This window comes from Stenella coeruleoalba (assembly GCF_951394435.1).
Source record: "Stenella coeruleoalba genome assembly, chromosome: 6".
In the NCBI taxonomy this organism is placed as follows: Eukaryota; Metazoa; Chordata; class Mammalia; order Artiodactyla; family Delphinidae; genus Stenella; species Stenella coeruleoalba.
Window position 1 is genome coordinate 68,554,022 of NC_137151.1, and position 26,820 is coordinate 68,580,841.

At 42.2% G+C, this 26,820-nt stretch overlaps 1 protein-coding gene across 8 annotated transcripts in view; it reads left to right on the top strand.

Moving 5' to 3' along the window:
• RAPGEF4 (Rap guanine nucleotide exchange factor 4) overlaps nt 1-26,820 on the top strand; it is a 318,083-nt gene that overhangs the window by 161,886 nt on the left and 129,377 nt on the right. For 7 of the 8 annotated variants that reach the window (XM_079923817.1, XM_079923822.1, XM_079923821.1 and 4 more), the window contains 2 exons: nt 19,707-19,779; nt 23,745-23,764. In XM_079923817.1, coding sequence (XP_079779943.1) covers nt 19,707-19,779; nt 23,745-23,764 — 93 coding nt within the window. The remainder of the gene's footprint in view (nt 1-19,706; nt 19,780-23,744; nt 23,765-26,820) is intronic. The other variant, XM_079923820.1, reaches the window with a different exon arrangement.

Sequence of the window (26,820 nt, forward strand, 5' to 3'; positions counted from 1 at the left end):
AGTTGTATGAGTTCTTTATATATTTTGGATATTAACCCCCTATCAGATACAGGATTTGCGAATATTTTCTCCCAGTTGGTAGGTTGCCTTTTCATTTTGTTGATGGTTTCCTTTCCTGTGCAGAAGCTTTTTAGTTTGATGTAGTCCCACTTGTTGAGTTTTGCTTTGGGTATTAAATCCAAAAATTATCACCATGACTGATGTCAAGGAGCTAACTGCCTATATTTTCTTCTAGGAGTTTTACGGTTTCGAGTCTTACATTCAAGTCTTTAATCCATTTTGAGTTAATTTTTGTGTATGGTATAAGATAGTGATACAATTTCATTCTTTTGCATGAGGCTGTCCAATTTCCCCAACACCATTTTTCTGAAAAGACTGTCCTTTCTCCATTGTATATTCTTGGCTCCTGTGTCGTCAATTAATTGACCATATATGTGTGCATTTATTTCTGGGTTCTCTATTTTGTTCCATTGATCTTTGTATCTGTTTTTATGCCAACACCATACTGTTTAAATTACCATAGCTTTGTAATATGGTTTGAAATCAGGAAGCATGATACCTCCAGCTTTTTTTTTTTAGGAGAACAACAAATATTTTATTATTTTATATATAGTATATGAATCAACATAATTTCACAATTGTCTAATGATCTTATTTATCATGCTGTGTTTATTTTTAAGTGGTTTAAAATAGTGTTCATATTTCTTTGGGCTCAGAAATGTATCTCTCCTTTCTTTGGGGCCCCATTAGATTCCCTCCTAGCAATGGCTTCTTTTTTTTTTTTTTTTTTAACATCTTTATTGGAGTATAATTGCTTTACATTACTGTGTTAGTTTCTGCTGTATAACAAAGTGAATCAGCTATACGCATACATATATCCCCATAAACCCTCCCTCCTGCGTCTCCCTCCCACCCTCCCATACCTCCAGCTTTGTTCTTTCACAAGATTGCTTTGGCTATTTGGGGTCTTTTGTGGTTTCAGACACATTTTAGGTTTCTTTGTTCTATTTCTGTGAAAAATGCCATTGGAATTTTGTTAGGGATTGCATTGAATCTGTATATCGTTTAGGGTAGTATGGACATATCAATTCTTATTAACAATATCGATTCTTCCAATCCATGAGCATGGAATATCTTTCCATTTATTTGTGTCTTCTTCAGTTTCTTTGATTAACATCTAGTAGTTTTCAGTATACAGATCTTTCACCTCTTTGGTTAAATTTATTCCTAGGTATTTTAATTGCAATTGTAAATGCAATTGTTTTCTTAATTTCTCTTTCCAATAGTTCATTATTAGTGTATAGAAACGCCACACGTTTCTGTATCTTGATTTTGTATCCTGCAACTTTACTGAATTTGTTTATTCTAACAGTTTTTTGATGCAGTCTTTAGGGTTTTATATATATAATATTTCATGCAAATAGTGACAGTTTTACTTCTTTTATGGTATAAATGCTTTTTATTTCTTTTTCTTGCGTAATTGCTCTGGCTAGGACTTCCAGTACTATGTTAAATAAAAATGGTGAGAATGGGCATCCTGATCTTAGAGGAAAAGATTTTAGCTTTTTGAGTATGATGTTAGCTGTGGGCTTGTTGTGTGTATGGCCTTTATTATGTTGAGGTGTGTTCCCTTTGTACCAACTTTGTTGAGAGCTTTTGTCATAAAAGGACGTTGAGTTTTGTCAGATGCTCTTTCTGCATCTATTGAAATGATCAGATGATTTTTATCCTTCATTTTGTTAATGTGTTGTATTATATTGATTAATTTGCTGGTATTGAATCCACATTTTAAACTACCTTTTACTGCAAGGCTTACAGTAGAAAATCAGGGCTAAGCTTTATAAAAGTTATCATCCTAGTTCTTACATTTTTCTTCCTTGCCTTCCTTTGCTTCCTTTGCTTCCTTTCCTCCCTTCCCTCCCTCCCTTCCTTTTAGGGAAAAGGATTTAGTGGGAGAGAGTAGAAGAGTCATTTTGTAAAAAACCGAAGATTTATTTTGGAAGTGCATATAAGTGACTATCTGGAGAAGTAGGAAAAAAACGATACATTCATTTCAATCTGAATAGGAATTTAGCCATGAGCTTTGAGATTGACTGCAAAAATTAAAATTTAGTACTTCCCTGGTGGCACAGTGGGTAAGAATCCACCTGCCAATGCAGGGGACGCAGGTTCGAACCCTGGTTTGGGAAGATCCCACACGCCATGGAGCAACTAAGCCCGTGTGCCACAACTACTGAGCCTGTGCTCTAGAGCCCATGAGCCACAGCTACTGAAGCCGGCGTGCCTAGAGCCCGTGCTCTGCAACAAGAGAAGCCACCACAATGAGAAGCCCGCGCACTGGAATGAAGAGTAGCCCCCGCTCGCCCTAACTAGAGAAAGCCTGCACGCAGCAACGAAGATCCAACACAGCCAAAAATAAATTAAAATAAATTAATTTTTAAAAAATTTAATGAGAAGAGAAAACTCAACTGTGACTTTGGAAGAGGTGGGTGCTGAAATCTTTGCTCTGAGGGAGCATTTCAGAGAAGCCAAAAATAATGGCATAGATGTCTTGCCATCTGTTTTCTTATTCGAGTGTGTGCCAACCTTTTGGAAAATGCTCATACTTACATAGGCATGTGCACACTCTATTTTGGCCTTTGAAGTGGGCAATGAACATTGCATAATAATTATCGCAAAATTGAACTTGAACTGTCTTGAACTTTCTATGTGTTCCTTGGCTGATTGATGCCTTGTACTCTGAACATCTTCAAAGTACACCAAACAGAAGAACAGTTTTTGAATTTTCTTTAGAGTGCTCCCTATGGCTTCTGGTATGTGAGGGAAGGTGGTGGAGAGGGGAGAGATTTGTTGTTACTTTCTGGGTCTGTTTTAAATGCCCCCTTGGCAGCATCCCTGCAACCATTTTGCTTTAATGTTTTCAGTTCTTCTTTGTTTTTAATCTTTTTTGAGACAACAGCTGGGTTCTACTTTTAGTACTTACTCTTGAGTCCCTGTCCTGTTGTGAGCCGTTCTGATTTTTTTTTTTTTTTTAAGGGTTGTGGCATCCTACTTTTCCGTAGTATTTAATTAAAAGTTTGGCTCTTTGGAACTTGTCATTGGCAACTGCTAGAAAACAGAGCCAGTGAGTATTTTTAAGCCATCTGAGACCCTTTTTACCACTTTTGCAGCCTCCCCTATCCAAGGGTTGAGTGCTTTCTACCAGCTCCCTGCTTTTGGTGAAAGTTCACAATGCATGCTTTAGCTGAGATAAACTGTATGTGTTGATTTGTAACTTACATGAACTTGCCAAAAGAGGCGTATTTCCTGAGTTATTGTTCATAATTTTCTGTGATTTTTAGTTATTACTAAAATGGTTTAATTTTCTATATAGCAAACCTACTTCTGCCTCTGTTCTCTGAGACTGCCAGTTCTGAATTTTATGCTGACATAATTTGTCCCCAAAATACGTATGCTCAGGTTACCAAGGGCATTCAGAGATGAATATCTCATTTTGCATATGGGAGGGAGAGAGTTAGGAAGGGTAGGGATAAAAATAACACTTTCTCCAAAAAAAAAAAAACAAAAAAAAAAAAGCAGAATTTGCCCCAAAGGCATTTAGAATGATTGGCTTGTCCAGATCATGAATTTATAGAATGAGCTGTATATTTATGACAATTAAAATAATTAACTCACTGTTGATCAGATTTCTCATGCTCCCCAGTGCCGTGGTATCCTTTCCTATCAGAGCCTTATCTAGAAAAATTACAGTGAAATGGAGCTCTTTCTGGGAAATAACCCAGCAGTGAGGAAGAGATACCATTAAGACATTTTCTGAAAAGCCAAGTTTTAAACATTTTTTTAAAATCCTCCATTTTATGCCAGATTATATGAACTTCACACAGAATTTAACATACAGTAAGAAAACAGCCTGTTGAAACTGTCAAGATTTATTAACCTTCCATTTGAGGTCTTTGATTTGAAATGTCCTTATTGAGATAGGACAGACCAAAATTACCCAGTGAAGGAAGCGTCTCAGGATTCATGAGAAAAGTTATCCTCATCAGTTTTTTACTTTCTTTTTGAGATAACATAATTTTCAGGATAAATCATTATGACACACTGAATTATAATCTACAAATTAGAATATAATTGTGCAATTTGGGTATAATTCTCTTGCTCACATTTTATATTAGGCTTATTTCTTTGCAGACGTACAGTACTGTGAGTTTTTCATAAACAGCTATTTAAAGCCATTCACATGATCAAAATAATATTTATAGATATTCAGAAAATGATTAATCTTAAGATTGTGGCAAAGCAGAAAATCTCACTGTGTGGGTTTGCCACCTCCCCCAAGAAAAATGCAAGTTTTGGTTAAGTTCCCTGAATGAGTGTAGTGAAAATTCATTTCTTTGGGAACGATCATACAATTGAAAGACTAATTTAAATTAGGAGGGCACACTGGGCTTGGCTGAGGGCATTGTGGGAAAGCAAAGCATAATTTTCCTCCAAACAAAGACAAGCTTGTTGGAGAGCATGCTTTATTGCCTGGAAATTCTATATATATGCAAAGTTGCTCATCAATTCACTGTTGGGTTTTATGTGCTTGGTTTCTCCTTTTGTTTGGAAAAATCAAATGCTGAAAAAAGTAGGCATAGCTCTGCATGCTATAGGCACCAAGAAACCTACACATGCCAATTCTCTTGTTGTGCAGCGTTCCTGTGTGAGGAGCTGCCTGCAGCAGGGATGGACAGACTGGGGCTTCAGGCAGGTAACATCAGGGTATATACTTCAGCAGAGCCCACCCAGGATTCCTGGAAAATGACATCTTTTTCTGATCCCTCCCCCTGACAGCCAGGTGGATATGGTGGGTAAGGTAGGTTCACATCCTGCAAGGCCATTCAGTGTTTTCTCTTTTCTTCAAACAGCTTTATTATTGTGACACAATGCACAGACCATACAATTTGCCCACTTACAGTATACAATTCAATAGCTTTTAGTATTTTGTACGACCATTTCCACGATCAATTTTAGAACATTTTTATCACCCCAAAAAGGCAAACTAGACCCCAGTTAGTGTTCTCTGCAGACCCAGCTTTGGGTAAATTAATGAAAGGAAGGTGGACATTCTCTAGGATGCTTCTAAACGGAAGTTCGCATCTTTGGAATTGCCTGCTCCAGTCTGTGTCTTAGTTTCATGGCATAACAGCCGTATTCAATACTCGTACACAGCATCTGCATGGTACTTCACAGCGTGCAGAGCACTTTCTGTCAAACTGCAGCTGAGAGGCAGAAGTGGCAGCATGACGAGCTTGGGGCTGGGAAGTTCCCAGGTGACTGGCCTGGAGGAGAGGAACCGTGTTATTTGGCAACATCAGAGGGGTAGACCTGCAGGCTGGAACCTGGGCATTTGAGCAACCTGAGCCCAGCTGTGTGAGGTCTGGTCGAGGGTGGGGACAGCAGGAGAGCCAGTGGCCAGAAGTGGATCCAAGCTGAGAAGAGGGATGGAGGGACCAGAGGATTTCCATACAGGAGGTTGGGGGCTTGTGCAGGTTCAAACATCGAGATGGAGGGTTGTCAGAACAGGAGACACAGATCTGAAAGGGAGGTGGAGGTCCTGTCATGGTAGGCAACCAGATGGGGAAGAGGGCCACCCTTGAGGGAGGAGAAGCTGGAGTGGAGAGCACAGGAAAGCCGGGGAGAAGTCCAGCGTGGCTGCCTAATCCTGCACCCCCTGAATGCATCCACCAGCCACACAGCGTACCCCTTGCACTCAGTCAGCATCGCCCAACCACCTCCTCTTTGCTCTGAGTGACTCTGATCCGTGCTTCGTACTTTCCACTGTCCCCCCCTCCCCAACTCCGTACCTTTCCTCAGGCCCCCCGCACTCTCTAGACCCATTTGGACAGGACAGCATTTTCGTTCAGACTCATATACTGCCCTTTGGCCAGCTCCCTTACACCCATACGTGAGATGAAGAGGCACTTGGGCAGATGTCCCAGCTCGTTGGGATATAGACAGGCTGGACCTCTAATTGGAGACGAACCAGAATGTCATCGTTTTGGGGGGGGGGGCGGTGTTGAGGGTGGGCAGAGAAGGTTCAGATAAGATTCCCATAGGTCCTGGGGTCCAGATTCAGAGTTCCTCACTTGACGCCACATCTCTCCTTAAAGGTGTCATTTTCAGCTTGACATTTTCACTGGAGGAAGAGGCATCCTTTTCGTCCACATTAGCTGTGTGCTGTGTGGAAAAGCGGTTGGCAATATCTCCTTTCCCAGTGAGGCTTATAGGAATTTTTAATAAGGTGCTCCTCCACTCCCTAAAGTTTTCTTTCCAGATTGTTCTAACTCTCTGATGCAGTGTGCTTTAATTTTCCCCCCAAATTTAAATGTACCTCAATGTATTTGATGGACGTTATTAAAAAAAACCATGTCCATGTTTATTGGGGCAAAATGCAATGATATTTTCAAAACATCAGGAATTTTATTTAAACGTACAATAAAATCAAGAATACCTAGATATTACAAATAATTGGGAAACACAAATTCGTGTCTTATACTTTGGGTTTCCATAAGCATGGCACACTCAGATCATATTGTTTAGATTTTGTGTTGACTGGTGGAAAGGTGGTTTCTTTCCTTCTAGCACTAGAGAGAGAATTTATAGGAAAGCCCGATGTAGCTATTTTCTGAGAATTGACATTTGAAGTTGAGTTTCTAGATTGCAGCAGAAATCAGTCTGTGTTTGTGTGTGATCAGAGGTTACTCTGTGTAGGACTGTTAAACTCCTCAGCTCTGCTTACAGTGGAGATGAGACATCTGGTGTCCTCGGGCCTCAAGACAGCCCAGTGTGGAGAATGCAAAGAGGCCAGAAAGCAATTCCCAGAAAACCTGATTACAAAAGGCTGGAAGGCTGACCTCTGAGGGCAGTGGCCAACAATCAAAATGACAGTGCTCGGAGAGCCTAGCAAAGTCCGCCTTGATCCAGGATGGCATTGAGACCAGGAGGGTCCTCTGGTCTGATGGGCGAGGCCTGGATAAAAGGGTTGCCAGCAGAGAAAGAACAAACAAAAACCGGACCAGGTGACTGCATTGCAGTTTTGTGTCATCTGTCAAGGTTGGGCAGTATTTCAGGCTAGAACTAGAGGTACAAGGGACAAGAAATATCCTCTAGGGAAGGAGGCAGGCAAGGGCAAGCAGGCTGTGGACTGCATTGAGGGCCGGACTCGAGTCCCAGCCGAGGAGGGGACACGTAAGGAGTCAAGGTCAAAGTCCAGCCATGGGGCCAAGCACATGAGGTGGGATTTGGGGAAGGCTGTCGCTCTGTAACCCTTTCTACCCCTGCACACCTCCTCCCCACATGCCAGATACCTAGACACGTGGCACCCAGGGACCACTGTCCCTGCTGGTGGGGACAGAGCTTCCACTTGGATAAGGACTTGCTGGAGAGTCAGAGGCAGCTGGACCTACAAAATGGGGGCAGAGCCTGTAACTGAGCCGAGTTGGGGAAGGCAGATGTTGACAGAATAAATGCACTAAGAGTAATCACTTAAAGTTTCAACTCTGACTCCTTGTCATTTCTTGGAAACTTTTAATTTTTAATAATTTTAAATATACTCAGAAAAAATGCAAGAATAGCATAAAGAACTCCCCTAAGCTTTTTACTCCAATTCTGCCAATTATGTACATTTTGCCTCGTTTTCTTTGTCATTCTTTGTCTTTTTCATTTGTTTCTGAATCATTTGTAATTTGAGACATTGTATTCCTCTATTACTAAATATTAAATATTTCAGGGTATGTTTCCATAGAACAAGGACATTTTCTTATATTACCACAACACAGTTACCAAAATCAGAAAATAATACTCAGACACCATCCATAATGTTTTGCTTTGTTTTTAACATCTTTATTGGAGTGTAATTGCTTTACAATGGTGTGTTCGTTTCTGCTTTATAACAAAGTGAATCAGCTATGCATATACATATATCCCCATATCTCCTCCCTCTTGCGTCTCCCTCCCACCCTCCCTATCCCACCCCTCTAGGTGGACACACAGCACCGAGCTGATCTCCCTGTGCTATGCGGCTGCTTCCCACTAGCTATCGGTTTTACATTTGGTAGTGTATATATGTCCATGCCACTCTTAACTCCGTCCCAGCTTGCCCCTCCCCTTCCCCATGTCCTCAAGTCCATTCTCTACGTCTGCGTCTTTATTCCCTTCCTGCCCCTAGGATCTTCAGAACCATTTTTTTTCTTTAGATTCCATATATATGTGTTAGCATACAGTATTTGTCTTTCTCTTTCTGACTTACTTCACTCTGTATGACAGACTCTAGGTCCATCCACCTCACTACAAGTAACTCAATTTCGTTTCTTTTTAGGGCTGAGTAATATTCCATTGTATATATGTGCCAGATCATCTTTATCCATTCATCTGTCGACGGACACTTAGGTTGCTTCCATGTCCTGGCTATTGTAAATAGAGCTGCAGTGAACATTGTGGTACATGACTCTTTTTGAATTATGGTTTCCTCAGGGTATACGCCCAGGAGTGGGATTGCTGGGTCGTATGGTAGTTCTCATCCATAATGTTTTATAATTTCTCTTCTATTATTTTAAACTGTCAGAGATTGAAATTTAATTAAATTTCTTTTTTCTTCTGACAGTGTTGGGGGAGGGAGCACACACAATATTTTTTCTTCAAATGGATGACATGGAAGCCTTTTTCAAGTTTACAGAAAATACAGTTGGCAGCCGATGGCGCTACAACATAATGATACCAATTAGATAAGCCACCAGAGAGATCAGAGACGTTTCCAAGTGATATGCTTGCACATTTGTTTGCCTTGGAATTAAATTTTTACAGTGCTGTCTGATTTTCAAGAATAAAACTGAAATCACCACTTGGTAAGAGCTGTATATATGATCTTTATCTTTTTGTCTTAAACTCAGGAAAGATCTATTGACAATGCAAATTCAATATATTTTCCAGATCTCCCCCAGTTGAGTTAAATGGAGGTGTAGCCCCCAAGTGAGGTGTCTAACAAGAAAGCGATAGTGAAATGTGTTCTTATAGCAAAAGCTATCCAAAATGTATTATTAGGAACAAAAGGACAAAATATCATGTACCGTATGATCCCTTTTGTTTAAAGCCAATGGAGAGGTATATGTTGGCATGAGCATAGAAAAACTCTGGACCTTACAGAAGAAATGAGTGTCAGCAGTGGTGAACTCAGCAGTAGCCTGGGTAGGTCAGTAGGTGGGAGGGGAGTGAGAGGGGAGAATTTTTTTTTTTCATTTTACAAACCATGTAGTTTAAATTTTTTGCCATGTGCTTTTATTTATTTTATAGCAATAAAAATTTTTATACTAGAGAGGAAGAATGGGAGAGAAAAAGGGACAGTGGTAGTTAGAACAAAATAAAAAGGCAAACTTATTTAAAAATGATGTGGCTTAGAAAGCGACAGCAATAGGCAGAATTATGGAAAAAATAAGTTGGATATATAAAATGAATCATTTTCTACCATCATCTATTTATATATGGCTGCCAGTTTTTTTCAGCTAGATTCATACATGGGTCTCTTAAAACTAAATTTTCACTAACGAGTGCATTTTGGTGCTAATTCTGGTAGAGAAGACTGGCTGCTCTATCCCTCTGTACTTTCTTTTAAATTACAAAATTGATTAGTACTTAGAGATTTTTGATGAGTTAAGTTTAGGTCTTGTTTTATCAGCATCAACTGATCTTCATGCTTCTCCTGTCCCTTCTCTAAAAGCAAGAAGCTTATTCATAAAGAGCAAACAAACATCACAGAGATATTTGACCGTGGACATCATGTGGTTTCAGATGGTTTCTTTCATTGTATCTTCAGATTATCAGATTTATTTATTTATTTTTTTTGCAGTACACTGGCCTCTCACTGTTGTGGCCTCTCCCGTCGCGGAGCACAGGCTCCAGACGCGCAGGCTCAGAGGCCATGGCTCACGGGCCCAGCCGCTCCGCGGCATGTGGGATCTTCCCGGACCGGGGCACGAACCCATGTCCCCTGCATCGGCAGGCGGACTCTCAACCACTGCGCCACCAGGGAAGCCCCAGATTTATTTTTGTAGATCTTCATCCATTAGGCTTATTTCTCTTTCAGGCATTACTTTTTTAACTGGGAACGTAGCCCTTGGCCAAATCAGTATGAGAAGAAATCATGATGTAGAGGGAATGGGGACTAGTATTTATTGTGTGCCTGGGTTGTGAGGTGCTTTACCCGGGTTATCTCATTCAGTCCTTCCATCAACCATGAGGGGTATATGGTAATATTTCTGGTTTATTACTGGGGAACCTAAACCTCAGAATGTTTGAGAAATACTATCAGTAATTCATTCACTTACTCGTTTGCTCAACAAATATTCATTGAAAGTCTGCTATGTTCCAGGCCCTGTGCTGGGTCTTAGGTACGTAGTGGGGGAATATAGATGTGGTCCCTGCCCTCCGTTAGCCTATAGTAGAAAAGAGGAGAGAGCCACTGGACCAGCACACACTCAGATACAGTACAGAACCACACAGTACCTGGGCACACTGACAGCAACAGTATGACACTGGGAGAGAAAATAACAAGAGACTCCTGTAAACTGGGAGCTCAGAGAAGGCCATGCGTAAGTGCAAGTGAGTGGAAATTGGCAAGGATGAGCAGTGGGAAGTGTGCTTCAGGCAGCAGGAGGCCTGGAGGGGAAAGCTCAATGTGCTGGAGGATCTCAAAGTGCCAATGTGATTGGAGACGAATAAAGGGGGGAAGAGTGTAGGAACTGAGGCTGGAGGGGCAGCTGGGGGCCAGGTCCAGTGAAGCCTCAAAAATCTTGTTAGCACCAGTGGCGGTTTGCAGGACTGGGTTGGGAATTCATGTTTGCCTAGATCCTAAAGCTTATATCCCCCCAACTCTTTCAGCCTTGCCCTTTCTCATGCCCTACCCCCAGGACACCAGCCACTCTAGTGTTTTCTTCCACACTGTTTTCCAGAATGGTCAATGCACCGCTTTCATTATTGACACCTCCTAGTGCTCGTGAGGAGAGAAGTGGAGGCCTAGTCTGTTACTTGATGATACAGAGGGGATTAGAAAGTATGGGCCTGGGCGAGACGCCTAAGAGCACAGTCTGCAAGGAAAACAGTTCAGGTGATCTAGAGCAGAGAGGTGACAGGAGCCAGGAACCACTCAAGGAATTCAAGGAGTACGGTATTCCACAAGAAACAGAAGCTTCCAGAACCACACAGAGCTGTTAACTGGGATTCCCCAGGTATAGGCAGTCCGTATATATGGGATTGGATTGACAAGGATGTTTCAAGGTTGTTTACAGCACCTTGGAGCAGAACTAGTAGAAATGTTACCAGTGAAGGGAGATGAAGAAAGCAGGCACCATATGTGTGAGCAGAAAAGCTGCGGGAGTTTGCAATAAATGCAAGTAGAAAGGCTCCAAAGGTCCAGCATGTTTGAAGGTAAGAAGCAGCCGACTCCAGGCTGTCGAGTTCCGTCCGTGTATGAAACAGGCAAAAGTCACTGCCCTTGTGTAGTTTTCATTCGTGGATGTGGCAAAAACTGGGATCCTGTATGCACAGCGGGCTTTCAGGTAGGAGTGGGGTTAAGGAGGTCAGGTGAGAGAAGCCTGTGGATGCTTCTAGAGAAACTCGGTCAGAAAATAGCCACCGAAATGCATAGTACTTATGCCCCAGTGGTTTCGGGTTTTGAGGGACAAAGCCAGAAACTAAAGAAATGCCTCTAAAATGGAAGTTCAGATACCTGTTTGGGCCACGAAAAGAGCCCCCTACCCCACTGTCTTAGTCTGTTCAGGCTGCTATCACAGAATACCACAGACTAGGGGACTTTGAAACAACAGAAATTTATTCTTTCCAGTTCCGAAGGCTGGAAGTCTGAGATCAGGGTGCCAGCATGGTCGGGTGAGAATAGGAAGGTAAAGTATAGCCCCCCCCTTTTCTGTTTCTTGGCAAGAGTTCTTTCACAACTTCTGTATGTGTAATGGATGGTGGGAAAGCCTCTCCCAGGCTGCATGGAAGAGTACTGAGCCCATTCATGGGGGCTTCCCCCTCCTACTTAAGCACCTCCCAAAGGCCCCGCCTCCTAATACCGTTACCTTGGGTGCTAGGATTTCAGCATATGAATTTGGCGGGGACACAGCCAGACTATAGCACCTCCTGAATCACTACTCACCAATCCCCCTCCTACGCTGCCTGCTGCCCTTTGTAAGTACATGGTAGAGCAAGAATGCAAAGTCAAAATGTTGGTAGCTTGTTCTAATAGGATGACAGTCAGGGCTGTTACTTTCTGCGAAATCATCCTTTATTTTAGGTTTTTAAATGATTGATGCATCCTAATTTTGTATTATCAATATTTAAGCACTTTCTTGGAATTTGCATGTTCCCATGGTATGTAGGACGATATTCCTGTTAGTTTTATAAGTGCTGGGCTTCATCATTTTAATTCAGGATAACTATACTTAATAGTCATCACTTTGAAGACGAATATGTTTAAATAAAATGTCAATCAACAGGTTTTTATATAAACGAGGAGGTAGCAGTTATTTAGAGACAATGTTCCTAGTCTCATTTCTACATTAGATGGACTGTAGTAGGTTCAGGCTTAGCAAAAAGAGAGTTTAGGAGGATTTCCTGTGCAATAACAGCTCCAGAACAAATTATTTTAGGACTCAATCAAGTAGCATTGACCTACTGTGTGTGTATGTCTTCCTCTCAATTTGAGTTTTTCTAAGAGAAGCTCATGGCTATTTCAGTCCCTCAAACATGCAGAGTGTGCACTAAAATTATAATCTTTCATGAGCTCATTCGTGAGCCTCCTGAAATCGCCGAACCTTTTAGTCATATTAAAAGCACACGTGTGTTGAGTGTGCTTTGGCAAGAAATCCGAGGCTTTATCATCAAGTCTAAGTACTTGGAGATTGTTTGGCCTTGAGGAACGAAGGGTCTTTACCACCCCTGCTCCCCGTCTCTCTCTCTTCCCTCTCCGCCAATCTCAGGCCCCTTTGAGGGGCCACATCCAGGCCTGCCCTCCCTTTAAGGGCTTAATGCCTTCCTTATTTTCCCATCAAAACCGTTCTCCACACAGCAGCCAGAAAGATCTTTTAAAAACACATGTCTGTTCTTGTCACTTCTCCACTTAAACCGCTTCCAATTATAGTAGGATGATGTTCCAAATTCCTCTCATGGCCTCCAAGGCCTTGCCTCTTTGGCCCATGCACCGCTCTGTCCCCACTGCCTTCCCCTCTCCCGACACCCTCATCCTGACTCTCCTGCCAGAGACGCGTCTTTGTCTGCACACCACCCCTGTTCCCCCTCTACCTGGAAGGGCCTCTGGCCCTTACCTCCAAGCCCTCTCAGCCTCAGATTTCATGTCCTTGCCCTGACTCCCAGATCTGAATTTGCCCCGCGCTCTATCACCCAGCCACGTTTTCAGTACCTTTTTAACTTCTATCCCCTGGGACCACTGCACTGAGATGATTGTATGATCACGTGAGAATGGCTGTCCCCATCCCTAGAAGCAAAGCCCCTGGGGATCCCGCTGTGAGGACCCCACTGTGCTTCTCTTTTCCCCTTGACTGATTTAGTGAATGCATTTTTCTCTCCCTTTCCCTCCGGGCTAATCTGACTCATCTCTGTGACTGAGTGAGGGCTGCCTAAGCTGTATTCCTCACCACCCTGCTCTCACTTGAGGGAATTTGAGGGACCCTCCACCTATGGGTTGGGATCTCTGCACCTTCACAGGCCAGGAGGAGAGAGAATTTCAAACAGGAAGTTTCTGTGGGAGACTGTATTTGCTTACTTGCAGCATCATCTTACTCGGGCTTCATTCTAGAATTCTTAAGCGATTCAGGTTTGGGAAACTTCCTCCATTAGAGCTATAGTTGTGATTATTGCCCTCCAAACTACAGCTCTTGCAGGTTACTCATGAATTAAAAATGGCCGGGAGCTGGCAAACAGATTTTGCCTCCATTTAGGTATATCTGTATTAGAGCCGAAGGATGAATTAAACATCACTGAAGAAGAGGCAATAGAAGTTCTCTGTGCCTGTTAGGTCGATGCTAGAGAAATCAAGAAACAAGGAAAAAGAATAAGCCGGCAGTAAGAGGTAAACTCGGTCCAGCCAGTGATCTGCTGTGAGAGAAGCAGTACATATGGCGCTAAAAGGGTCAAAAGAAAAATTCTGCGTGAAGGTTTCCCTCTACAACTGCTTTACTTTTTCCCCTTCTCCTCTTCACATGTTTAAGAGTTTTCTAGATCTCTGGGATTTTAGAGCAATGTGCCATGTCCATTTTCCCACCATCCATTACACATACAGAAGTTGTGAAAGAACTCTTGCCAAGAAACAGAAAAGAGGGGGGGCCCTATACTTTACCTCCCTATTCTAAGTTACTCTACCGCATAATCAGGATACTTTCAGAGAAGGTACAGGCAACCTGTTTGTCATTACATTTCATGAACTCAGCTTTAATACTTTGGGAGACCCTAGTACAGATGTAATGAATGGGACATGATGACACGACATATCCCCACACCCCTGGTAGAGTCCCCTCTATGCTTCCCCAACCCTGGACACTGCCCACCATGAGCTGTCATTAGCACGTCCCTGTTCCGAGCACATGTGCATCGCCCCGACCCTCAGGTGTTCACAGCAAGGCCTGTCGATTATCCTCATGGCTTCCTGTTTTTAATGTTTTTCTAGAGTTGATGTCCCAGCCTAAGGATGTTACTTACGTTTTTCCTGAAACCTGAAGATCTCCTAGGTGGATGGGGTTGGTGGCAAAAGGCAGGGGACAGTTGCTGGGAAGGCTTGTACCCAAAGCTGAGGTCCGCACCTGGCTGCTGCGGCATGTGGTGACAGTTGCGTGCTGGCAGCCTAGGTGCCTTGGCAGTGGGCAGCAGCTCAGAGGACACCCAGGAAAGCCCTCAGTGTGTCAGGAAAGCCTTGACTTCCAGGGTGGGGAGTTCCGCCCCACTGGGACCCCTTCTTCTCTTCTCACAGAGGATCTAGCTAGGGTTCAGGCTGCCAGCCTTTATTCTCTGTGTGTCCTGCTTGGCAAATTGAGACTGGCCTTTAGAATATGACATATGTCTACTACGCCCCCTCCTCCAGCAGACACCACCCAACTTTTATATCTGGCTCCTAGGCTACAGCTGGGCCATGTGGAGTCATTGTGCGGAGTAGAGAAAGGTACCCCCGGCTCTGGGTGGCAGCAGCCCCAGCCTGGGGCTCAAGGCTGTGCAGCCTCCCTCGGCCTGGGGGCTGCTCTGCCAGCCTCCCAGCCAGCCTTCCTCGGTGGCTTTGGGGGGACAGTGAAGGGGCTGAGACATGGACCAGGTTTTAACCTTCCTAAGACTGTCATCTTTTATCTTTTCTCAGAAAACATTAGGATAGCCAGTGGCATATCTCCACCTTGATTTAAGAACAGGCTTCTGGCCTCACTAGCCTGAGGATTTCTTCCCTGCACTGACTTTGCTTTGAAAACTGGCCAATTGTAATTTAGAGATTTTTTTTTTTTAAGGTTTTGTTAACCCAAATCAGTTCTGATGGCTGAAAGGCTTTACTTACTTTCGTTCAGTTATTTCTGGGCTTTCTCTCCTGGGCTCTTCCCTTCTCCTTGGACTCTTTTGCCATGTGGGTATGAAAGTAGGCAGTATATTATAAAATTACTTTAGAACATCTATTCTTTAAATTCTTATTTCTCCATAGCTCCCTTTAGCAGACAGGTCAGTGGAGGTATTGTGGGTCTTATATATTGTGTGTATCAACAGCCTCAGTAATGAGAAGTCACTTAGAGAGTGTTCTTCCCTAAAGCTGGACACTCTGCTTGGGAAATATCGTCAGGTATATTGGGATTAGTTTGACCAATTCTCGATGGTTTCTTACTACTGCAGTAATCATGTATTAAGTGCCTAATATGTGCTGGGCACTTCTCTAGATTTTATTTCTCATCCTCCCAATGGCCCTGAAAGATGGGTGATATTATCCCAGGAAACTGAGGTAAGTAACTCACTCAGGTTCACACAGGTGGCACGTGGCAGAATCAGAATTAAGACCCCTTTCTTGTGTGATTCCAGCATCTGCGCGCTTTCCGTTACATCAGAGGCGCTTGGGTTTTTCCACTGAAGTTCTCTGAATGTAGAGGAAATCAATACATAACGCCTTGGGTCTAGACCCTTTGTAGCTAGAAGTAGCCAGAAGCAAGCTCAAACTTCCTTTGAAGTCGCATGTGCTTTAATCTTTAAAATTTATGCAGATTTAGTTTTCTGCTCCATAATATAAAAGTAATGCTTTAAACTATTTGACATAGAATAAAATGGTAAGCTCTAGGAAGAGCTCCTGTTAACCCTTGTCACATACCCTCTTGCCCTGCTGGGCACTACACTAGGGGGATCTGCACACCTCAGTTTGAGAAGGGCAGCATTGCACCATGATGCATCTCAGTTAAATTCTTAGTTCTACCGGTTTTGTTGATAACCCTTTCAGGTATGGAGCAGCCTGTCATTTGGCCAATCTACAACCATAGACGTCTTTCTAACAGAGAATAGAACCCCTAACACTTCATAGGCAAATCCTAATTTGGTCTTTGTGGATTCTTCATGGAGATCTTTGATTGACATCTGTCTGGCTGGAAGTTGAGAGATTATTTAATTCTGTGGTTTGTAAACTTTTCTTTTTTAGAAGCAAAAGTCATCTTTCAAATGAAATTGCTCTTAGAACTCTAAATTATATATCAGCTAAAAGTGAAGACGCTCTAGTTGAAGGTTCTGCTTCCATGGTACCCTTGCCTGAGGGTCCTCCAAGGAGCCCAGGGTTCTGCAGAAATAGGTTTTAAAAACCCATTGCACCCACTCCCCACCCTCCAGCTCTGGCAACCACCAATCTGTTCTCTGTATCTCTGAGTCTGTTATATTTATATATTTTGGATATTAACCCCTTATCAGATACATGATTTGTAAACATTTTCTCCCATTTAGTAGGTTATTTTTTCATTTTGTTGATTGTTTCTTCTGCTGTGCAAATACTTTTCAGTTTAATGTAGTCCCACTTACTGATTTTTGCTTTGATTGCCTTTGCTTTTGCTGTCAAATCCAAAAAAAGTCATGCCAAGACCAACATCAAGGAGCCTACAGCCTATGATTTCTTCTAGGAGTTTAATGGTTTCAGGTCTTACGTTCGAGACTTTCATCCATTTTGAGTTAATTTTTGTGTATGGTGTAAGATTGTGGTCCAGTTTCATCCTTTTGCATGTGGCTGTCCAGTTTTCCCAGCACCTCCTTTGTTGTAAATTAAGTGACCATATACGTGTGGGTTTATTTCTGGGCTCTGTGTTCTGTTCCATTCATCTATGTATCTAATACATTATTTTTAAATTCAATTCAGCAATGACATTTATGGAACAGTTAGAAATTTGCACTTGACTGGATATTATTGAGACATTGTTACATTTCTTAGTTGTGCTAGTGGTGTTATGGTTTTGTTTGGAGGAAGAAAAGAATCCTTACCTTTTAGAGATTCCTACTGAAATATTTATGGATTAAATGATATATGTGGAATTTGCTTCAAAATAACTGAGAGGGGCAAGTGGATAGGATTGTAGATGAAATAACATTAGTCATGAGTTCATAATTATTGAGGATGGATGTTAAGTATGCGGTGTGGTATTCTTTCTATTTTTATATATGTTTGAAAATATCCATTCACATTCCCGAAGTCAACGATAAGTGTTAATATCCTATTATGTGCAAGACAGGGTACCCTGTTTTGCAGGAGATCGATGTTTCACAAGTGCATGGGGCCTTGTCTGCTTGTTCTCTGCAGTAAGCGCAGTGTCTAGGACACAGTCTGCACATAGTAGATGCTCAGTACAAACACACGCGGAAGCCCAGCCCGCAAACGGCTGCGCCCCAAACGGCTGCTCTGTTTTCTGCTCCCAGGAGTGGCAGCCCTGGTAACATGCTCCAACTAGGTCTGAGCCAAGCTCAGACCTAGTGCTATGGAGTTGAAGGAAGGCGGAGTCCTGTTCATTTAGGAGTCAGCAAGGTGCTTCCCTGGAGTTCATGGAAATTGACATTGAGGTGCCTGAGACAAATTGCATCCAAAACAACATCTCTAAGCAAAGCAAAATTGCTCCTTTAATTTAACATGAATTATTTCTTTCAGGAGCCTGTTAATGTAGTTGCTAACAGTGACAGGAATACCTCAAAAGGCTGTAGGGGGTCATAGAACCTTCTTAGAACATAACCTAGCCCATCTGCTCTCTCTGAGCCTGTTTTGTTCAGAGTCCAGCATAATATTATGCCCAGAAGTGTGCTTTGATCAGTGCTTTCTCATGAGGAAGAAAAGTAGATAGTATCATAAGAAAGTGGAAAAGCAGAATTGGGGAATTATCAAAGGAAATGTCAGGAATGCAGGGTGATGGATTGGTCCCATGTGTACGTTGGAGTGATTAGTTAACTCAGAGGCAGAGAAAAATCATGATTTTAAATGTTTGCGTGCAGGTGTTAGTATAGTTGCCTCAGAACGAGAAGAAAACAGGATTAAAAAAAAAAAAAAAAAAGCTAGTCACATCTTGACTAGAAGAAGGCTCTTTTGAGAACTCGTCAATGTTACTTTACAAACACCATTCAAATCTACCAAATGGGCCAGATGGCTGCTCAAATACTGCATGCTGCCAGCTGCCCATTGCTACAGATGAAGTCTTTTCTGCTGACGTTTGTGTAACCCACAGGCACGTTATAGAGTGTTGATTCCTTTGGTGCTGTTTAACATTTATGTGTCATCATAATTATAAACCATAAATATACACGACACCACGCAATAAATAAAATTGCCCAGCTTTTCACTCTGAAAGGGGAGGAGGCTGTACTGATTACCTGAGAAGAGACGATGTCTTACACTCACTTTCCATTCTTCATAAATGTCACTCCTCTCTTGTTGGGTGCTCTACCTGCATGCTTTACGCTCGCCAAGCCTTATCCCTTCCAAACAGCGCAGACTCCCAAGGCTAATGTGTATCGCTGAGCCCCAGGTTTTAAAGCAGGCCTGGACCAAAAGTTAGGGGGAGACAATTCAGGGGAATCCACGTAGTTCTAAATGAAGCCAAACTATTGTATTTGACAACAAATCGAAAGTTCTTGGGAGGTCACATAACGGGCAGGTGTACTGTGTAAAAGGAAGTTGGTAAATGGCGATGAATCAGCTTCTTTCAAAACAGACATTTTCTAGAGATGCATTTCTTTTGGCTTTGAAAGACAGTTGATTCAGTGCTATTCACCTGTTAAGAAGGCGGCACTTTTATTCGTATCTGCATCTGCAAAAACCAAATGTCTTTTCCCTCCTCAAAATCCTGAGCGTGTGTTTGAGAGCACGAGAGGCTTGGCGAGAGGTGGAGGGGAGGGTAAGAGCCCGCACCGTTTGGTTAATCAGCCGCAAATACATGGAGGAACGGGCTGCGATAGAACTCCCTCCCCAACAGGGGCTCTTTCAGTCTCATCCGGGAAGACCTCTTTAGAACACAGCATTTTTATTTTAGGCCCCAGAGCCCAGACAGCACGCTCCATGGCTCTATAAATACAAGACTCAGATGCTTCCTGACACCCAGCGTTTCTGCTTCTTAACATGTAAATACGTGAATGTTCAAAGTGAGTAAATATCCGTACCCTGAGTTTACAATCTTGTCTTTCAGAAGTATCGACAGTACATGGCAGGACTTCTGGCTCCTCCTTATGGTGTTATGGAAACAGGCTCTAACAATGACAGTAAGTGAAAAACATGAACATTTTGTATATAAAAGTCTGTTGTGCGGCATGTGTTTTCATGTGACCCAAAAATACTTCCTACACCAGCTTGACAGTAAGCCTCCAGACTCTCTTGTGGATAAACAGACCCACCAGCCCACACTTGAGTTATTTTAAAAAATTGTTCCTGTAGTATAATTTCGTGGTCTGAGCTGATAGAGGGAGGTATGCTCTGGTACTAGTTGGAACTTCAGCATGCGTTCCCAAAATACCTTCATTTTAAAGTGTTGTTTCTGGGCTCTTTTAAAAATGGGGTTCAAGAACTGTGTTTGTCGTAGACCCCTGAGAGCCACACCTCTTGCTTCCTTTGATGCTACTGATCAAGGAGAGAAGCAGCGGGATTCGTTCTTTCTTCTTCTTAAGTCGTGGCCTCTTCCAATTCCAGGCCTTTTGTAAGAGATCTGGAATCAGCCAGATGAGTCTCTGGCTGATCATAAAAGAAAGGAAGTTTTTCTCTGTGATGCTCTTTTCTAATGGGTGCCCACGAGACTCGAAGAAATCCTGTGTCCTGAGTCTGTTTATCTGTTCGTGCATGTCAGAAGCATCTTTTTAGCACTCGATACCATCCCTGGGAGTTGCTCGTTGAGGCTCTGGGTCCCCTTACCTGGCTCTTGTCCGTATATGTGTTACGAGGCAGCGAGCCCCGGTGTTTCTGAAGCTGTGGCGCTTCAACACTGACACACTGATGGGTCGAGCAGTACTTCCACTCCAAGCATCTTCAGAGCCAGAGCCACCCTTCCCATCCTCTTCCTACCTCCTTGAATTCCCACTCTCATTTTCACGCTCAGACTTGTCACTCTCTACAGGTGACCCTCCTTCCCGCCTGACCAGGATCTTAAGTGAGCTTCCGTCCCCTCTGTTTCCCAGTTTCTGGGCAGCCTGTGCCCTCTCTTTCTCTGTTTCTCTTCTGTCCTTGGAGAGGTGGGTGTTGGAGGGCAGATCTCTCTTTCCTTTCATTTCTTCCCCTGTTCTTGATTTTTCTCCCCTGGCTGATCTAGGGATGACCAGTAACTGAACTGGAAATCCCAGCTGTGCTGTCTCCTAGCTGTGTGACTTCCGTTAAGGCACTTAGTGTCTCTGTGCCTCGGTTTCCTCATAGGATTGTTGTGAGGATTAAATGAAGCAAAACGTGTCAAATGTTAAGAAGCAAATGTGCCGGGCGTATAATAAGCACCCAGGTGATGTGAGCTATTATTTCCTCACCACCAGTTACTCTTTAACCCCTCAAAGTCTTCCTTCTGCCGTATACTTCTTGACTCAAGCCATCTGAATTCTCCAGTGTCCAACCAATAGCCAGCCTCAGTCATTACTATTACACACTCTCTATGACTGGGTAAGATTTTCCATGTTCGGACTCCATCCTCCCTTGGGTCCCAGCCTCCACTGCATTATCCTGGTTTTCTTGTATCTCTCTGGCCCCTTGTATTCTTTCATGGGTATTCTTCCCCTCAGCTGGAAGTTCAGACAGCCTTGGCTATTTTTCTCTTTTTTCCTCTATACCGACCCCTCCACCGTTGCATCCTTTCTTGCAACTGATACAAATCTGTTTGAGTCTTACAAAGGGCAGCCTAACTTTCCAAGTGACTACTGATCTCATTCTCTTTCCACCCAGATGTCCTCCTGGTCTCTTGCACTCAAAATATCAGTAACGGAATACATCGTGATTCCCACAAACCATCCTTCCTCCTGAAAGTGTATTTCCATTCATAACTCCACTGTCCTCCCATACCAGGTACTAAACCTCCACTGTTTTGGGGTCCTCTTTTCTCTCACCTCCACCCCCCTGAAGTTAATCACTTGTCCATCCCTTGTTCCTTCCTCTGTAGTGTTAATATTCTTTCTTTTCCCTCCCCTCTGCAGCCCCCTGGCTGAGGGCCTCATCACCCTTGACCTGAGAGCAAAGATGGCTCAACTGGCTTTGAACCTTCATTATTTCACTCTTGGTGTACCCTACACCTGACTTACACAGAACTTTTTTAATTTACTTTTTATTATGAAAAATTTCAAGCATACAGAATGATACAGTTAATACCTATATTGTCATGACTTTAATTAATATTAAACTTTAATACTTAAATAAGATTAGTAATAATTTGATAGGTATTTTCATATTATTATTTTGCCATATTTCCTTCTTCTAATCATATATATACATTTCACCCCAAATACTTCAGCAGGCATTTTTGAAAATACAGACTTTTCCATGCAAAAACCACACCATTATCATACCTAATTACTGGTATGATTTTCCTTAATAATATCCACCACTCAATCCAAGTCCGAATTTCCCCAACTGAATGTCTTTGTAGTTAGTTAATCGTTCAAACTGCGCTTCCATGAAGGATTGTGCCATTGCCTCTGGTTTTTATGTCTTAGGTGTCTTTTAATTTTGAAAAGTCTCTTCCCTCCTTTTTCTTGATCATACCACTCTGTTGGTCAGAACCTTTAATGCTGGTCCACGGCCAGGCATAGAAGGTGAAATTCCAAGACTTCTAATGCCTTAGCCCGACTTGCAAGTTCCTGCATGGCCTGAGAGCACGTTTTCAGTATTATGTCTCTACAGATACCCTAATTTCTATCCACTCTGATACGATGATTTGTACAACTGTGTGTTTATCTTATTAAACCTCCTAGAAAGTAAGCTTCTGTTACAACCCTGTATCTCCTCATTAGTCAACTCTAGTCCTTTCAAATGGTCGTTGGATGGATGGATAAATGGATGGATGAGCTCAAGACGAATTTCAGAGTGCTGACATTGGGCCACGCTTACTCTTTCTGGCGGATCCGAGAACTGATGGCAAACATGTTCATTAATACTCTGCTCGAGAGGACAACCCTCTCTGTCCCCTTGTTTCCTGCCTGAGCTGTTATGTCCCGATACTATCCCAGGTTGGGGGTCAAAGTTTAATTAGGGTATGTTTCCTAATAATGTATTCTTTTCTTACCCCTCCTGCTTACCGCTGCCTATTAGGATGGGCACTCGGTGCTTTTAATGCCAATATTTTAAGTCCCGTATGGCCCCTTATTAAACACATAAAGTCCTGCTTACTCAGAATTTGGATGTACTACATTTTTGCATTGCAACCCCCCTCACACCACCCCAGTAGTTCTAAGCTAGGTGCAAGCCACACATCAAAACCACCTGGACTTCTGTCGCTTCAGTATAGGGCCACCTGTTCTCACTGTCCTGGGGCCAGTAAGCTCTGCTGGGGCTGGTGACCTTCCAGTGCGGCCACCCTTACCATGGCAGAGTAGCAGACCCAAAGGAAGTGCAAAGGACCAGTGCCAGCCTGGACCGAGTGCTCATGAAATGTGTGTAAATGACTGAATGGACGAATGATTAACTTATTTGCTAAGAAAATTGAGACACCCCTGGAAACAGCCATTGCCTGCTGGGACCTAACTTGGAAGCAGCAGCGGTTTGCTTTGCCCAAAATAAAAGTTGTGTGCTAGTAGTAGTCTTTATGTGCGACCTGCCCCCAGGTTCAAATCCCTGGAGCGGTGTCAGGGGGTTTGCCTTGGAAAAATACAATCCGTGCAACTTAAGAGTTGATGTGTTCGTCTAAAATTCTGAGTGTTCTGGTGCCCAAGACAGAGTAATTGCTCTGAGACAGTTGCTCACATGGTGTAAAATAAGCAGGGCTGGATTTTCACCTCTAGGAGAGTAAAGCGTATGGTAGAAAAGCAAAATAAGTATGAGATTTTCTTGTCTGGCACCCAGCCCTGCTCCTGAGTCATTTATTTATTTATGTTACAGATTTTGGTAGGTGCTGCTACGTTTCTAAGCAGCATTATGTACGTTTTTCTGGAAAGACAAATTGAAAACACCAAAATGTTACTTGGTTTGATTCAGCAGGGGATTTCATTGCCATTTTGCAAGTTGATCTTACAGCTCATGCTCTTTCTCTCTCCCTTTCCTCTTCTAGGGATTCCCGACAAGGAGAACGTGAGTAGCTACTCTGTCTCTGCCTAATTTCTAAAAACTGTCATAAGGTAAAAAAATAATTGTGGTGACGCTACCATCAAAGAGAGCTCTTTATCCACATTCAGCAGAGCAGTAAATATTTTTGTAATCTTATTCTGGCATCTTTGGTGAGTCACTTTGAAATACGAAGGGGAGAAGTTTGATTGCTCTGACGTGGCCATCACATGTCCTTGATGTTAACTAGTCCGTAGAAAGGTTATTCTAGGGACAAACAGTATAATTGATGAGTGTTTTCCTTTTCCCATGATGCATACATGGCAGTAGAGAGAACCACTAGTTTAACAGCACATAGAAAATGAGCTGTTTTTCCTTAGTAGGAATACAAAATATGAGATTTCAGGCCAGTTGATTTTATAATTGTATCCAAGTGCACTAGAGTCAATATTTCTCTTTGAAGTTGAAAATAATGAATTGCTCGAATTGGTCAGGGCAAACAGGTAAGAGAGTAGGTGCTTTAGGATAAACCTGTCACCAAGAACCAGTGCCAAGTACTCCTTCTAAGGCTGGTAGGGGTGTAGCGGCATTGTCTTTGCATGCAAATGATAATGACATTAACTGGAATCTAAATTTAGACAACAACATGGAAGGGTTAATACGGAAGTGTGTAGGGATTCATCTGAAGTGGTGCTTGGTGGCTCTCAATTGTATTGACTTGTCATTGTGTTCCACAGTTGCTGTACCCAAGTGACAGTGTTACAGAACTGTCTCCCTTTTCTGTCCTTTCCCTGCTTCGGGAAGTAGAGTGGATACAACATCACCACATGCTATTAGGAAAGCTCTCCAATGCCATCAGTCAAAATAAAGCAAATGAGATGAAAGACATTCATGAGTAGAGTTGAAGCTCTAGAAAGATAAAAAGAAGCCTAAGAGCCTTAAAGTGGTGTTAATGTTAATTGAATTTTTTCCTTTATAAGAGAAAAGTTGGGGACTTCCCTGGTGGCGCAGTGGTTAAGAATCTGCCTGCCTATGCAAGGGACATGGGTTCGAGCCCTGGTCCAGGACGATCCCTGGTCCAGGACGATCCCACATGCCGCGGAGCAGCTGAGCCCATGCGTCACAATTACTGAGCCTGCACTCTAGAGCCCGCGAGCCACAACTACTGAGCCCGCGTGTCACAACTACTGAAGCCCATGCGCCTACAGCCCGTGCTCCACAACAAGAGGAGCTACCACAATGAGAAGCTGCGCACCGCAACAAAGAGTAGCACCCACTTGCCGCAACTAGAGAAAGCCTGTGTGCAGCAATGAAGACCCAACACAGCCAAAAATAAATAAGTAAAATAAATAAATATATTTAAAAGAAAACAAAAGCAAAAACAAGCAATACAGAAATGTCTTACTTTAAAAAGAAAAAGAGAGACAAGTTGTGTTAGGATGATTTCTTTCATCCGTTACCCTCTTTAACTACATGCTGGGCAATATTATATTCCCTTTATGTTTCTCTAAATAGCAATAATATGCCTGTGGACTGAAACAAAAGCACTTAGACTATTGTCTCAGTGTCCAAACAGATTCTTTATGGAAAGAATAAATTCTTTTTTCTAGCTCTACTCCTGATTTTGTTAATCACCATGTTTAACTTTCAATCAAATATGCAAACGTCAGTAAATGGTGTTTTGAGCTGCCTTGCCAGCTATATTTTATTTCCAGACCGAGCCTTACCTTTCATAAAAAGAACTTTCTTTTCATAAATTGCACTTCCATAGAAACAAATAGGTCGGCAGTTAACTTGCTGGGTTATTTTGTCTACTACTTATTATAATTCATAGGGACATCATTCAACTTTAGATGACACAGGATACTGGAACCTGTAAAATAATTGATAAAAATGTTAGAAAAATTAACATTGAGCCAATAAAGCAAGAAGACCATTTTGTCAGGGTTGCAATTGTTTGGGCTTGTTGGTTTTATAGATTCTTCTCTTTGATCTGTTTAAATTTTATTTTATTTTTCTGTCTCCTATAAGTGGCATACCTGACTGACCATGTTTAACACAGAACATAAAAATCGCAATGAAAAGAACGCTTTCTAGTTGAATGTTACGGTTGCCCTTTGACGGAATGAGCTTGTCTATAATATTTTGCTGCGTAGATAGACTTTGTTGCTTACTGTGCTCCATTCTTTTGAGAGGCAACTGCTAAGGAGTTTTGTAGTTTTAGAAGTTTATACGTTTCTTCCTCAGTGTGGAAGGAGCCAGAAAATAGACTCAGGAAGATATCAAAAGAATCCCATTCTCTGATTTACAAACATCTTGTTTCCAAAAGGGTCATTTGAGGGCTTCATTTTTTAGGCAGTGATAACGTTGACAGTGTGATTAGTAAGCTTCTTGTGAAATACGCAAGGATACATTCCCAATATAAAGCACTATCAACTCAGAGCCCAGAGGTTTCCCAAGCACTGGAAGAACTGATGCTAGATGCTAATGACAAGCAAGACTGGGGGTTTTGTAGAGCTATTTGGTTGGTCTCCTTTTAAGAAGATTACTTAAATCTTCCCAAACTTTTAAAAAATCATGGGTTATTTACATGAAGAATAATTTTTGGCAATTATTATAAAGACATAAGGTTTTAAATGGCAAATGGTAAGGACATGGTTTACATGCTTTGTGAAAATTCTCATTAAGGAGAGAGCAATAATAAGTAATTACTAGGGTCAATAGTTTAGAAATTTTAGGAATTTTTAGGGACTATAGTAACATTTATCTCTATTGCTCTTTTTCAAGGTTAGAGAAAACAGATTAGAATATTTTCCACCAATTAAATGATGGTGTCTTATTTTACCATTGTAGATTGGCTATGATTCAGGGTCAGATGAAGAAAAAGGAAGTTGTGTATCCTTATAGAGACTTAAAATATTTAAAAAAAAACTTAGAAAACCCCATAAAACTGTGTAAAACCTTTCAACTCCAGCTTTCAAATTGAATTCAAACCAACAGTTTCTGGTGGAACACAGTTTTTAAAATCCTACTTTAAAACGTGACTGGTAGGCGTCCAGAGCTGATTGGGACATCCTGGCCAG